This window comes from Hibiscus syriacus, unplaced genomic scaffold (assembly GCF_006381635.1).
Source record: "Hibiscus syriacus cultivar Baekdansim isolate YM2019G1 unplaced genomic scaffold, ASM638163v2 tig00111693_pilon, whole genome shotgun sequence".
Lineage (NCBI taxonomy): Eukaryota > Viridiplantae > Streptophyta > Magnoliopsida > Malvales > Malvaceae > Hibiscus > Hibiscus syriacus.
In genome coordinates, this window is record NW_024063156.1 from 562,866 (window position 1) to 575,336 (window position 12,471).

The 12,471-nt window shown below is 33.7% G+C and overlaps 1 protein-coding gene and 1 long non-coding RNA gene across 2 annotated transcripts; one reads left to right on the top strand and one right to left on the bottom strand.

Annotated features, from left to right (window-relative positions):
* The first annotated feature begins 761 nt into the window (after positions 1-761).
* On the top strand, positions 762-6,817 carry LOC120167701. The gene is made up of 8 exons (XM_039176638.1): positions 762-1,130; positions 1,473-1,796; positions 1,980-2,199; positions 2,753-2,893; positions 2,982-3,106; positions 4,351-4,555; positions 5,142-5,395; positions 6,466-6,817. The coding sequence occupies exons 1-8, from the start codon at positions 1,021-1,023 to the stop codon at positions 6,632-6,634; spliced, it is 1,548 nt and encodes a 515-aa protein (XP_039032569.1). The 5' UTR covers positions 762-1,020; the 3' UTR covers positions 6,635-6,817.
* LOC120167718 lies at positions 2,224-11,185 on the bottom strand. Its single transcript, XR_005520068.1, has 3 exons — positions 11,174-11,185; positions 6,257-6,266; positions 2,224-2,347 (listed from the first exon to the last, which is right to left on the bottom strand). It is a non-coding gene; the product is annotated as an uncharacterized LOC120167718 (long non-coding RNA).
* Between the last annotated feature and the right edge of the window lie 1,286 nt (positions 11,186-12,471).

Here is a 12,471-nt window from a genome sequence, read left to right on the forward strand (position 1 = left end):
TCATATCATACTTATTTGTTATCATGTCAATCTTTCCTACTTTGGACATTCGAATTGGATTTAGATACGCGATTTTCGCTAGTGGATAGTTTTCACATTGTTCAACTCTGATTACTATTTTTCATTAGTATTCAATAACTTAACCCCATTTTTTAATTCGTTTTCCAATGCAATCAAATATATTCATATTTTCTTTTGTTCGAATTTGTTGTTAGGTTTTTAATATTCTTCTTGTATGATCTTACGTGGTTAACTTTTTGTATCAATGGTTATAGGGAAAATTTTAAATTATGCGTTAGTATGATTATGATTGTAAATATTCATTATAATATTTATCATTTCAATAAAATTAACTGATTTTTTATATATATAAAAACTTTCCGAAAAAAATAACAAAAATATCACTAAATTGAAAAGAAAAAACACTCAAAATAGTTCATTAATAAACAAATATGCACACTTTAAGCTCTTTCCCAAAATCCCATATAAATTTCACAAATAAAATTATTACATGGATTATTCAATGAAAATACTTTAAGCTCATATATATAAGACTTGATGGACATTAAATTTGAAAAATTTAAACTGATCTGATTGAATTGTTTTCCTGCACCTGGGCTTTTATTGGGCTTCTAAAGCATACAACATGTTAATGGCAAATCAAGTCCATGTATAAGTTGACATAAGTAGGCAAAATGAAGTAAAGATGGGAGGAGTGAGACGGAAACAACAAGGTTCGCACATTTCCAATCTTTCTATCATTATATTTTGTTTTTGTTTTTCCCTCGTTCTTTCAAAACCCCCTCCTTCGTTTCCCCTTTCTCCAATCAAAATACACGAGCCAAAACATCCTCACCCACTTCTTATTTTGTTTCAACTCCCTAACCCTAACCGCCTCATTGCTCTCACTTCAATGCCCTTGTAAGATCATCCCTTTGCGTGTGCAGGATTTCTCCGGTAAATGCTAGAGGAAAGGTGTCGATTGCATCGGTGGGAACATCGGTTTTTTCTTTGAATCAAATGACGGAATACGTGGCTTCGTCGTCATGCTTCAAGCTACATTTGCACCCAAGTTTTCTCATGCAGAGAGGATTTTTGAATCGGAATTCCAATTTCAGGACGCCGCCGAGGTTAGTCAACTCAATCTTATGATATCTTGGGGGGTTTCATGTTTTTCTTGAACAACTATTGGGGTTTCGCATTGTAGTGAGCTTCTTTTTCCTTCATTATCATGTGATTTCTTATTTGTTTTTAAAGATTCGTGGTGTTTCCGAATTTGGAAAGAGTCTCCGTCGTCAAACTGGTAGGTCATATAATTGCATCTTTTTAGCTAACACACCTGTACGAACAATCCTAAGTTTTCAGCTGCAAATGTGTGTAACATTCCGTGTATAATTTTATGTTTGCTGTAGTCTGTAGAAATTGCGAAAATTATTGGGATAATAACCTCATATTTTTTGCTTTATTTGTAGCAGGTTTTACCATGGGAGTTGTAAAGTGTTATGGCTTTCAAACTGGAGAAAAAGGAAGGTTTATAATCCATTTTTACCAAATTTGAAAGTGAGTCCCTGCTTCGTGGAAACTCCCGTGAGATCTACTTGCTTGTGGTCTTTAGTGGACTTTGATGGTATAACAGCCTCTGAATTGGTAACTGTTGGTGATCAATTACTGCTGATGACTGGTATACTTCTTACATATATGGCTGGAGTAATTCCTGTTCAAAAGTCCGGTTCCACATATCAAAAGAACATAGCTGACAGTGATGCCTTTCCCCATGGTTCAACCTCTTCTGGTAGGTAAGGGTAAGCGCGTCAAATATTATTATTCCTATGAATCTTTTCCTTACGTATGGTTCACGAAATAGTAACACTTGTCAGGGCTGCCTGTATTTCTTTTTTATTTAGCACTTAATTTCAATGCTTTGGAATGTGTTACCTTGTTTCTCTCATTTACCAGGGATATTTACTTTATAAATGCAGTTCCAAGACAAACAGTAACCAAGAAAATTTGAGGCCTGCCTGGGATATTGTAAGAGGAAAACTTTTGGATTCTCTAGACATTATTGAACATGAGAATAGTTTCAAAAATGCCGTCCTTGACGAGAAACAATGTGCAAAGCGACCCTTAAGCTTATATGCTTTATCTGAAGGTTCGAAGATAAGATTGCTTTGGACTTCTCTTCAGCAACTTGAGGAAGAGGTAGGTACTGTATATCGGTTCCTTTGTAGTTGTTTTGATTATTTCCTTATGCTGAATTTAGTTCATGTAAGTTCATTCTGTCCAAAGAAATTGCACGCTTAAGTTGAAATCTGTGAAATCATTCTTGCTTTGCATCATTCATATACCGCTGTGGGTAGGGGACCTGTTAAATGGAAAATAATGCATGGGACAAAATACTACCAAAAACTGATGACACCTCTCTTTTTCTGAGTTTTAATTTATGAAAAACAAATGTGTAACCTTGAGAATATACAAGCTCCTATATTTAGATCCCTGAGAAAGTGATAATGAATGTGTTATTTGGTCGTTTATTGAATCCACAGACCATGAAGTAGGTTCATGTCTGTGTGAGAAATGAATTAGTGTTGATCTGAAAAGTTAAGTTTCCAAATTCAAAGATGCCAACATATGTTAATAAAGGATCATCTCTTTGATCATATTCTGGGTTCACAATAAGGAAACCCATGAAGTGTGGAACTTCAATAATATTTTTTTATCATATCAAATAGAAATGTTTCATGCCTTTCTTCAGGTGAAAAAGAATGCTGGGACTTCTGATACCGTAAATATGGATGATTGGTTGATAGCCTTTTCCAGAATGATTCAAAATTCCTGTAAGCCCATATCCTTTGCTTGGATAAAAAAGGAACTTGGGCTTGAAACCAATAATATGGTACTTCAAAAATCTTATGATAACTGTATGGTTTCTTTGTTTTTAGCTTGTTTGAATGAAGTATCCTTTTCTTTCCCTCTTCTGGCAGGAACTTGTTTCTCTGATTACTGAGAAGTTAAATGGAGACAACACAGTTTTACAAAATATTGCAAAGTCGGGGAAGAAAAATCTGTATGCAGAATTGTTGTACTTTCTTAGATTTGGTTCTCTAAGGTAAAATGAATTGCCACCGTCTCTGTCTTATTGTGTTCATTACAGTATGATCTAAGATTATTCTCTCTATATGTTTTATATCTTTATAGATTACTCGAACTTTTTATAATATGAATTTCTAACAGTTGCTTTTAGTGTACTTTATAAAATTTCAAAGCCACTAATCTTATCACTTGTTGCATTCATTATCTTGTGTTTCTTTCTCTTTAGAAACAAATTTTAGAAATATTTCTAGACATCAATTCTGCTAATCTATTGATGGAGAGTAATGGAAAGATTTATATGTACTAACAGATGTATGTGCACAACTTCCTTTTAAATCATTCTTGAAGTTGTATAATATTCTCTTGCTGCTGGCTTCATGACACCCACTTTTGGTTTAAGACCTCATATCAACAAGGAATCTCTTTAAGCTGTGGTTTTTTTCAAAGTTCATGAATCAAGTGGCTTTTGAGTTGGTTCAGAGAAAATGAGCCTGGATGTTTGTAAGATATGCGAGCTAAGTGGCCTTAATTTCCCTTTATGCCATGTATTGAGAGAAACAGCTGGAACACAAAGACATTTGAACTTTCCAAAGTTTTTTGTCCCCCAAACTCATAGACTTTGTGAAGTAGAAGATATTTAATTGTCTTGGAAAATTATGCATATATTTTGTGGGAACTGACCGTGTAGTTGTTTTACCCTTTGATATCCAGTTTACTCTTATCTTTCTTTCCCAAAGAATGATTACTTTTGTTTCATGACTAATTCAGAAATTTAAACTCTTAATAAAATATGATGCTAACAAGTAGACCATATTCCCTTGACCCATCCACTGGTTGACTAATGTGAGATTGGCTGGCAGATATGGTACAGACTAGAGACCCTAATCATACAGCTGTTAATTTCGTCTTACTTGGTTTACGTACTATTAGTTGTTTCCAGATAAGGTTCTGAGTGGAGGTAACTTGCACCGATGGTTGTCTGAAGTAGGATTATTGAAGAACCTATAATTGTCAGGTATCGTCACCACTTGGCAGTTGACAAAATAATTCTGCCAGCAACAAAAAGTTATCTATGTCTGATGGTTGTTGTAATCATAAATGCTTTCTGCTAAAAGTTATGTCGAAGGATAACTTTCTTTTGGGTGCAATATATGTAGGCTTCGACATATGTTTTTCCTTTTATTAAAATCTGATTCTATTCTCATAATATATCTAATATATTTGTTGGGAAATTTATTTGTTAATTTATCTATTTTGCAGGAAAGGATGTTGTTATGACCAAAGCTTGTTTACTTTATATGGGGATTCCATATTGGAAGATCTGGTGATTACTTTAGCAGATGGGATAGCGAGCACTTATTTGGAGCTTATTTCTGTTGATGGCAATTTGTCCGATGAAGTGAATGATCTGGGTTTAGCCATCTGTAGCTTATCTACTCGTGCACTCCAAAAGTTACGTAATGAGGTACAGTTGTTTTTCTTAGTGAGTTTAGTGGTAGCACCTGTTGGCCTTCAACTCCTTATTTTCATGAACATGTTTTCCACTTCTGCTTTTGTGCAAGTAAAATAATGAGGTTCTGTTGTGAGGTTTGATGGATGGACTGATTGAGCATATTAGGTATGCTGATTTAGTGCATGCACTAAGCAGGCCTATGTGATTGCTTATGGCAGAAATTATCAAGGCCTTTTATCTTTTCTTTCTTGTTCTTACCTCCTTTGCATGTTATTTCAAGCTCCTCATAGATACATGTTTGTAGAACTGTTTCTTTTTTTGTCAACGAATATGTATATCATGTTCTAATTATAAAGCTAGCATGGCATATTTCTAAATTTGGAACACTTCAATAGTGTTTATTTTCTGCTCTTATTTCAGATCAGTGATGTGGTGTGGAGGGAATTGTTTCTCATATTTGAAAGACTAAGAATTTCATTAAGCTTTCGTGTGATTTGAGTGCATGTCATTAATGTCTATGGTTATGGAGTGAAATCGTACGGATATGTTTGGTATGGATATATTTCATCAGGATTTTAAAGCATGTGCATATTAACAGGTAGCTTTAAACCAGTGGTTGTATCAAAATCTGGAGGCTATTGTATCAATGTATGAGGATCGCTTTGACCTCTACACACTTAAGAGCCAACTCATTGAGGAAAAAAGTAGTGATTCTGCTGAAACATATAGTTGGTGGAAGAAGCTTATGTTAAGAAAATATGAAAGTGCACCTACTTCATTGCAGTATGTTGTGATAAGTCATTTCTCAATGTCTGTAAAACGCACCAAGGAATTAAGAGCCCTGACAGGGTGGTATGTTTTCCACAACCTTTCACCTATAAATAATTTTCGTTGCTTGCATCCACTGTTATTAACAGAATTTTAGTGGATTTATATTATCTTGGATTAACATTGAAATTGGTTAGATACTTGGAAACAAAGATATGTCATGGCACTTGTAACTCATATTATTGTCTTTTTCAATTTATGTGGCTTGGATATGCCCCTCCTATATAATTGTCCCAGAGCACTTAAAAATTAGCTCTGCCGCACTGGTTTCATGCTTGAAGAGCCTTTATCATCTCAGATAGTGTGTGAAATTATAGAAACTGTGACACCAAACATGCTTTGGTGGAGTGGATTCATGGTGTGGATAAATTTTTTTTTTTCAGAAGTGGTGATTTCATTATTCATTATTAATACTTGGCCTTAGGGAATTCTGTTTGAGAAAGTTTCATGATGGTGATTGATAAGGACAACTGCAGTAGGTTGGCATGAAATAACAATTGTTTTTAGATGGTGGAAAAGGCTGTTGCCTTGATGAAAGTATACTGTCATTGAGTCATGAATATAGAAATTTATCTTGCTACTTTGGTATCGGCGTGGTCATCTGTATTTCTATATATGGATTTTATTTTAAAGCCTTAGCCCAAAGAAAAGTCTGAACTTCCTGGGGAGCAGAGTTAGGTTTTGTACTTGTAATAGACCAATAGCTTCCTTAGTTTGATCTGTTCTATCTATGCTAACATTGAAACCTTGTGACTCCCTGTAAAATTGTAAACTGACAAATCAGGGAATTGCAACACCTGAGGTCTATTCCACTCTTACCAAATATTCACAAAACAGTAGTTCTTTCTTAAGTTAAGGTAGGGATTTTAGTGAAAGAAGAAGCACGATAAAAAAACTACGGTTTTTCCAATTTTTTTACATGAATATTTAATTAATATGTAAATATAGTAGTGATGATTGGTTAAATATGCACATAAAGATTTTTTTCATTTATAGCCAACGAATACCATGAACAGGTTTAATATATTTTTTGATTCATAATGTTTATAAACTTGGATATTGGTTTAACTGAACAGTCTCTATGCTTATTACAGGAGGTACTATTTCAGTCTGTTCCTTGAGTTCTCTGACATTAGCCTGCCCATGGTTAGAGTAGTCATCGACAAAGTTAGCAATGCCATCTCATTTTTTCTAGTCTGCTTGATTGGGAGGTCATTGGGACTCATCTATACAGGAATTAGGCAGTCCCTCAAATGGAAATGAGATGTAAATGATACCTTATCTTTTTGTTGATTACAAATTTCTTTTATATTCATTTTTGCATGTTGTAGCAGTCTAGAGGAATGTGATCTGTGCATTGTTAAATTGGAAAGTTAATTTTCTGGCATTGGTGCATCCTGATGCTTCTCTAAATGTTTTGGTCAATAAATTTGGAGAAGCTGATTTAGTTCTATGGTAATAACACATCTATTGATGTGTGATTTTAACCAGATGGTTTCATTTCCATCTATTGTGGAGTTTGCCCTTTTCTTATGTTCGCGTGGCTTGTGGGTAGAAACCACCCCCGACTTGCCGTGTGCATGTTATGTGAGTTGTGCTTGAATTTGAGGGTCTCTTTGTTTCACATAAAAACATATTCCGGAAAATGATTTTTGGAAAATAGTTTTCAGAAATCATTTTTTGGTGTTTGGATGATTTTCTGTAAAAAAAATTCCGTTTGACAAATTTTTCGAAAATTATTTTCGATAAAACAATAACAATATATTCCTTTAAGAAAATGCTTATATATATATACAACTTATACAATTATAGTTTCATTTCATACTAGTGACGGATCTAAAAATTAAAAAATGGGGTTTCAAAATTTTAATACCCTATTCTAAAAATGTATGGGTATGCAAATTTTCTTATTTTTTATATTCTTATTAATAAATTAAATTAAATTTAATATTTTTCTCAAAATAATGAGTGTGCAATGGCTACCATGTACATCCGGTTTCATACTCAAGATGGTTTTTTTCCCTTAAGTTATTCTGTTCATTCTCGTATATAGAACTATTTTAACTTCATTAGGTTCCTTTCACTTTAAAATCTCTTATGTAATTCAGATTACAAATGGAGTTCTCCAAAGTACTGTAAATATATGTATGATTATATTACTGTGAAAGTAAATTGTTTAATATCTAACATATTCATAACAATTTCGATGAAACTAATAAACATAACAAAACCAACAGAATTGAAAACAATAAAATGAAGTTCAATTTCATTCGTTAACACTCTTTAAACCAAATTATAATAAAGTTAAAATTACATGCATCTCAATAAACTTTCTGTTTGACAAAGTTGTTAATTGAACAATATATATATATATGTAACGTCGATCGAATTAGATCTAAAAAATCCCATCTCAATCATCTTCTCTTCTTTGATTCATGTTTGTTTCACATGAATAAAGTAGCCAATAAAAGATCGAGTAAAAATTATTAGAACTTACTCTGATTCTTGTTAAAAATTGAAATATTTACAAGTTTTTCTTACCTCTGATCTATAGAAATGAAGAAGAAAAATGAAAGCTTTCTCTTTTTTTCTTCCTACTGAATTCAGGTCATGAATGAGAGGTGTGAATGGGGTTTATTCCACTGGTGCGAAAGAGAAAAAAAATAAAGAAAGCTAATGAATCAAGAGTGAAATCTTACCTGTTGTGTCGCTGATCAAAGAAAATTTTGATGAGACCACTAGCGGGGAGAGAGATAGGGCAGGATGATGTTTTTCTAAATGCAAGAAAGCACAGAGAGAATTGTAAAATGACTTACCGAAAATTAGAGTGCAAGTCATTTTAACGTAAAACACGCCTTTTTTTTTCCTTTGATCGTAAAATAATTTACATTGACTCATTTTCTTTCACACAGTCGAACACTGGAAAACATAGAAAGTGTTTTCCGTAAAATATTTTACCCCAAATAAACGGACCGAGTTTGAGAACCTATGGATGTGTTAACCACTTTGATAAGTGATTTTGGTGAAGATACAAGTTGAAAAGAAATATAGTTTAATTATATTAACATCTTTAATCACATTATTGTTTCTTGAATCTTGATTGATTGAGTCTGATTCTACATGTGTGTTGAATTTTTCTTTATGTTTCTGAAGGAAAATTGGTGGGAACACAGGCATGTGAAAGTGACTGGTACAGTGACTTCTACTTTTGAAATGATTGACTAAAGTTAAAAGGTACATTACAGAAGATAATCTCTCTCTCTCTCTGCCCTACTATCTTTACATGATAAATCTCTATTGCTGGGAAACTTGTTATTATACATAAATCAATTCATGATCTGTTACTGAGAAAAACTAGGGTTAGTGAGCTTAGGGCGATGAGTTCTACTTGCTCTATGAAAGAGGAACACACTTCTGTTCTGGGGTTTTTCTCTCCTCTTCGTTGCAGATTCGCACTTATCCATGCAACGTTTTCTTATCAATGGTTTGAGGTTTGACAAAATGGTCAGAAAAAGGGCTTTGCCTAAATGTGGTGGATGAAGCATCACTGTCCAAACTGATTAAGAGAGACAGTTCTGGAAATACAAAAGACTGGGTGTTGAAACTCTCTCACGAGGAATTGTGGTGAAAACCCTTTTCTTAATATGAAATTGGCCAGGATTGCTGTTTGAGACTGAGATTGCTTGCAAGAAGTGGATGGAATCTCCTTGTTTTTTCCCTTAAAAAGCTAACACTCTTAGGTAGGACGTGCAGATTGTTTTAATTGCCATAAAATTCAAGCCTGCATCAAACATAAAATAAAGGTGATAATTTTGCCTCAATATATGTCAATAATGCTCAATCACATCTTGACCCCATTTTTGATGTATTCTTCTTCTTCTTCTCTTTCCTTGGTTATTAGTTTGGTCAATAATTGCCACGAAAAGTTGCTACAGATCTCCATTATTTAATACTTGAATGACCTTCATATGTTGTTCAAATTCTCTCTTAATGCACTGATAAATAATAGCAGTGATAATGAATAAGGTGAGCCCAATTTGTTGACATTTTTGGCCACAACAGATGTCATTGGATCTGCTGCTAACTGTCATATTACTTGCTTTATCTACGCATAACTTTATGTTAAGACCTAAAGAACGAGTTTTATATTTAATAATTTACTTGTAAGACGTTGAAATCATCCCTGATTAATTGGCACCTAGCAAACTGGACGTCATTGACTTGTTGCATGGCAATGGCATCCCCCTTGGTTATGGTGACGTAAATAGTTCCTTTCTTTTCTACCTACACTCTTAACCAAAAGCAAATATATTATATATGGTGAGTCGGTTTTTGGTGTCTAAAATTACTACTCTCTCCTTTCAATTCCATTGGGAAAACAAAAAAAGTAAATTAACAACGTAATTTTGATGCATCATCAATGCTTAATGCCCTTTGCTTTGCTTTCCCAATTCCCATGGCTGGTCTGCTCTTTTTTCACTTTTTTTCTTAGGGATTCCCAAAATTACTAATCATACTTTGGTTGTTATTCCAGACAAAGCACTGCTTTGAACACCTTTGCCATCACTCTCTTTTAAGATTTTAGGAGATATTTACTGATATATAATATTAAAATTTAAAGACTATCACCGATAAGTTCTTCTTGAATGAGTTTCATAAGACAGTGATAGTATTTTGAGTGAGATTTTTTCGTATTAATCTCTCTTCAACAAGATCGTCATCGTCACTATTTTCGTCATCTTGTTTGATATGATTCTTCTCAATTTCAAATATAATCAAACCTCAACTATAAGATATCTAACAATCTCATTTTTTTTCCAATTATATATATATATATATCTTTAAAAGCTCTTATCATTGGCCTTAGCTCTCAAATCACTATTAATTAACTTTTAAGTAATTGGTGGACTTGAGTTTATAATAATTTTCATCTAAAGCTGGGGTGGATAATTCCAACCTTGAAAAATAATCATCCAGAAATCTCTATATAATTAATCTCTTAACAAAGAAGCTTGAATATGTTATCATATTCGTCTAGAATTTAAAAACTTGATTTTCCATTCACTTTCGGAGAAGCTTCTTTCTGTGATTTGTGTAGATCTGGGTTTCTCTCCCATCCTCCTTGCTGGTTCATGGATATTGAACCCTGGTGGGCTCTTACTTGATGAGTACATGGCAGCACCACCATCAAAATCCCATGCAAAAACCCACTTTCTCCTCATCACCCTCACCCTTTTCTTCCTATTTCTGCTCATACTTAACCCTACTATAAACCCCACAAACCCATCGTCCTCAAAATCCACTTCTTCAACCATGAAAGTCAGGCAAACTCCCAAACCCCACACCACTTCTTCTTCACGTAGACAGTTTGGATTTGAAGCTCACGAAGTTCCAAGCGGTCCATACCCTATTTCCAATAGGTAATCCAAAGTTTGAAGATTACTGAGTCGTACGGAAAGGGTTAATGTTTATTTGGTTCGTATATCTTTATGAGTACTGTTCAGTTCCGCCATTGTTACTGTGAGAAGGGCATGCTACATTGTTGTCATTGTCATGAGCATTACTTTGTTTAATTATTTTTATTTGTTTTCCCCTTTTTAGATATGTGTTTTAATTTTTAAGAAATCTTATATGTTTTTTTATTCAACATAAAAAATAATATTACATTATCATTGGAAAAGATAAAAAATGTTACGTAAGCAGCTCTATTAATTTTTTTTTAAAAATAATTGGTGACTAAAATGAAACAAATTTAATAGTTTGGATACCGAACGTGTAATTTCTATAAATATTATTTTTGACAAAAATGTTTTAACGTATTTATAACCTAAAGCTAAAGTGAGACTATGGCAGCAGTTGGGTAAAAAAAGAAAAAAAAACACTTGAAACATTTGGTAAAAAATAATTAATTTAATTTAGGGAAATTACCCAAATAGTCACCAGACTATACCTTACTTTTAATTATGCTTCTCGATCATGAAAAACAATAAAATGACCATTTTAATTAACGAGAAATTGTCTGTCCAGCTCAGTTGGTAGAGCACAAGACTCTTAACCTTGGGGTCGTGGGATCGAGTCCTACGGTGGGCAATTCATAATTCGGAGGTCTCTCACGGAAGTTTCTCTCAACCTGGTGTTGGGGCAGCCTACTATCTTACCTCCCCTTACCCCATTACATATGGGAATAAGGGTCAGCTAATTTTTTTTTTATTTGCTAAAGAATTAATCTTAGAATCAAATGAGCTTTGTTCCCAAGTTGATTTGGACACAAACAGCTGCAAAAAATCAACAGCTACAACTCCATTGTTCTTCTATGTCCATCCCTTTCAAGCTTTAAATCCAAACCAGGAAATATCAACCTTGAAGTCATGGATAAATCGAGAGAGCTGTTCGGGTGCGGTCACATCCGCTGAAAATTTCAAATTCCTCTATAGTTTAGATATTTTCTATTGATTATCCAATTTCATACCCCTAAAATAATGTATAACGTTTTAAGTTTGTATCCTAATATAAAATTATGCCCCTATCCATGCTTAAATTCATTGTTGGCGTACCTTGAAAAAGCTTGCTAATTAGGTGGAAAAAAATCAGCTCAAAATCTGTTTTCAAACTGTATTTTTTTTTTCCAGCAATGTCCAACATTGGAAGCTGTAAAGACAAACCCTTTAAACTCTGCTACATATTAAAAATAAGTAGTCTCCAAACCTTGGCGAAAGCCATCGTATTTATATCGTAATTTTTAACCTATAGAAGCAGCAAATGATCCCTTAAAAGGTTAGCTAAAATGAAGGAACAAACAAGGTGGTGTAAGCCATTTTAGGAAGGAATGGAAATATTGAGCTGAAAATAGAAGAGAGAACTCCAGTTGTTTACTTGGTTTTGCTGGTTTAGATGGCAAAGCAATAGGGCTATGGTGTAATTTAAGACACCAGAAGAAGCAACAATTGATGTGCTCTGGATTTGTCCAAGTTCAATAGGTGGAGCTTCAACGGGTTGTTCCATGATCCTGACGGTGGAAAGGTTGTTGTTGACAAGGGGAATAACCTATTTCGAGGCGGAGGTAAAAGATCGGAAAAAATTACTGAAATATTCTAGCTATA

Bases quoted from the DNA above. Each gene is read 5' to 3' on its own strand.
- LOC120167701 (XM_039176638.1), top strand. From the start codon at position 1,021: ATGACGGAATACGTGGCTTCGTCGTCATGCTTCAAGCTACATTTGCAC. The intron at 1,797-1,979 runs GTAAGGGTAAGC...TTATAAATGCAG, and splicing joins GGTTCAACCTCTTCTGGTAG to TTCCAAGACAAACAGTAACC. The intron at 2,200-2,752 runs GTAGGTACTGTA...GCCTTTCTTCAG, and splicing joins TTCAGCAACTTGAGGAAGAG to GTGAAAAAGAATGCTGGGAC.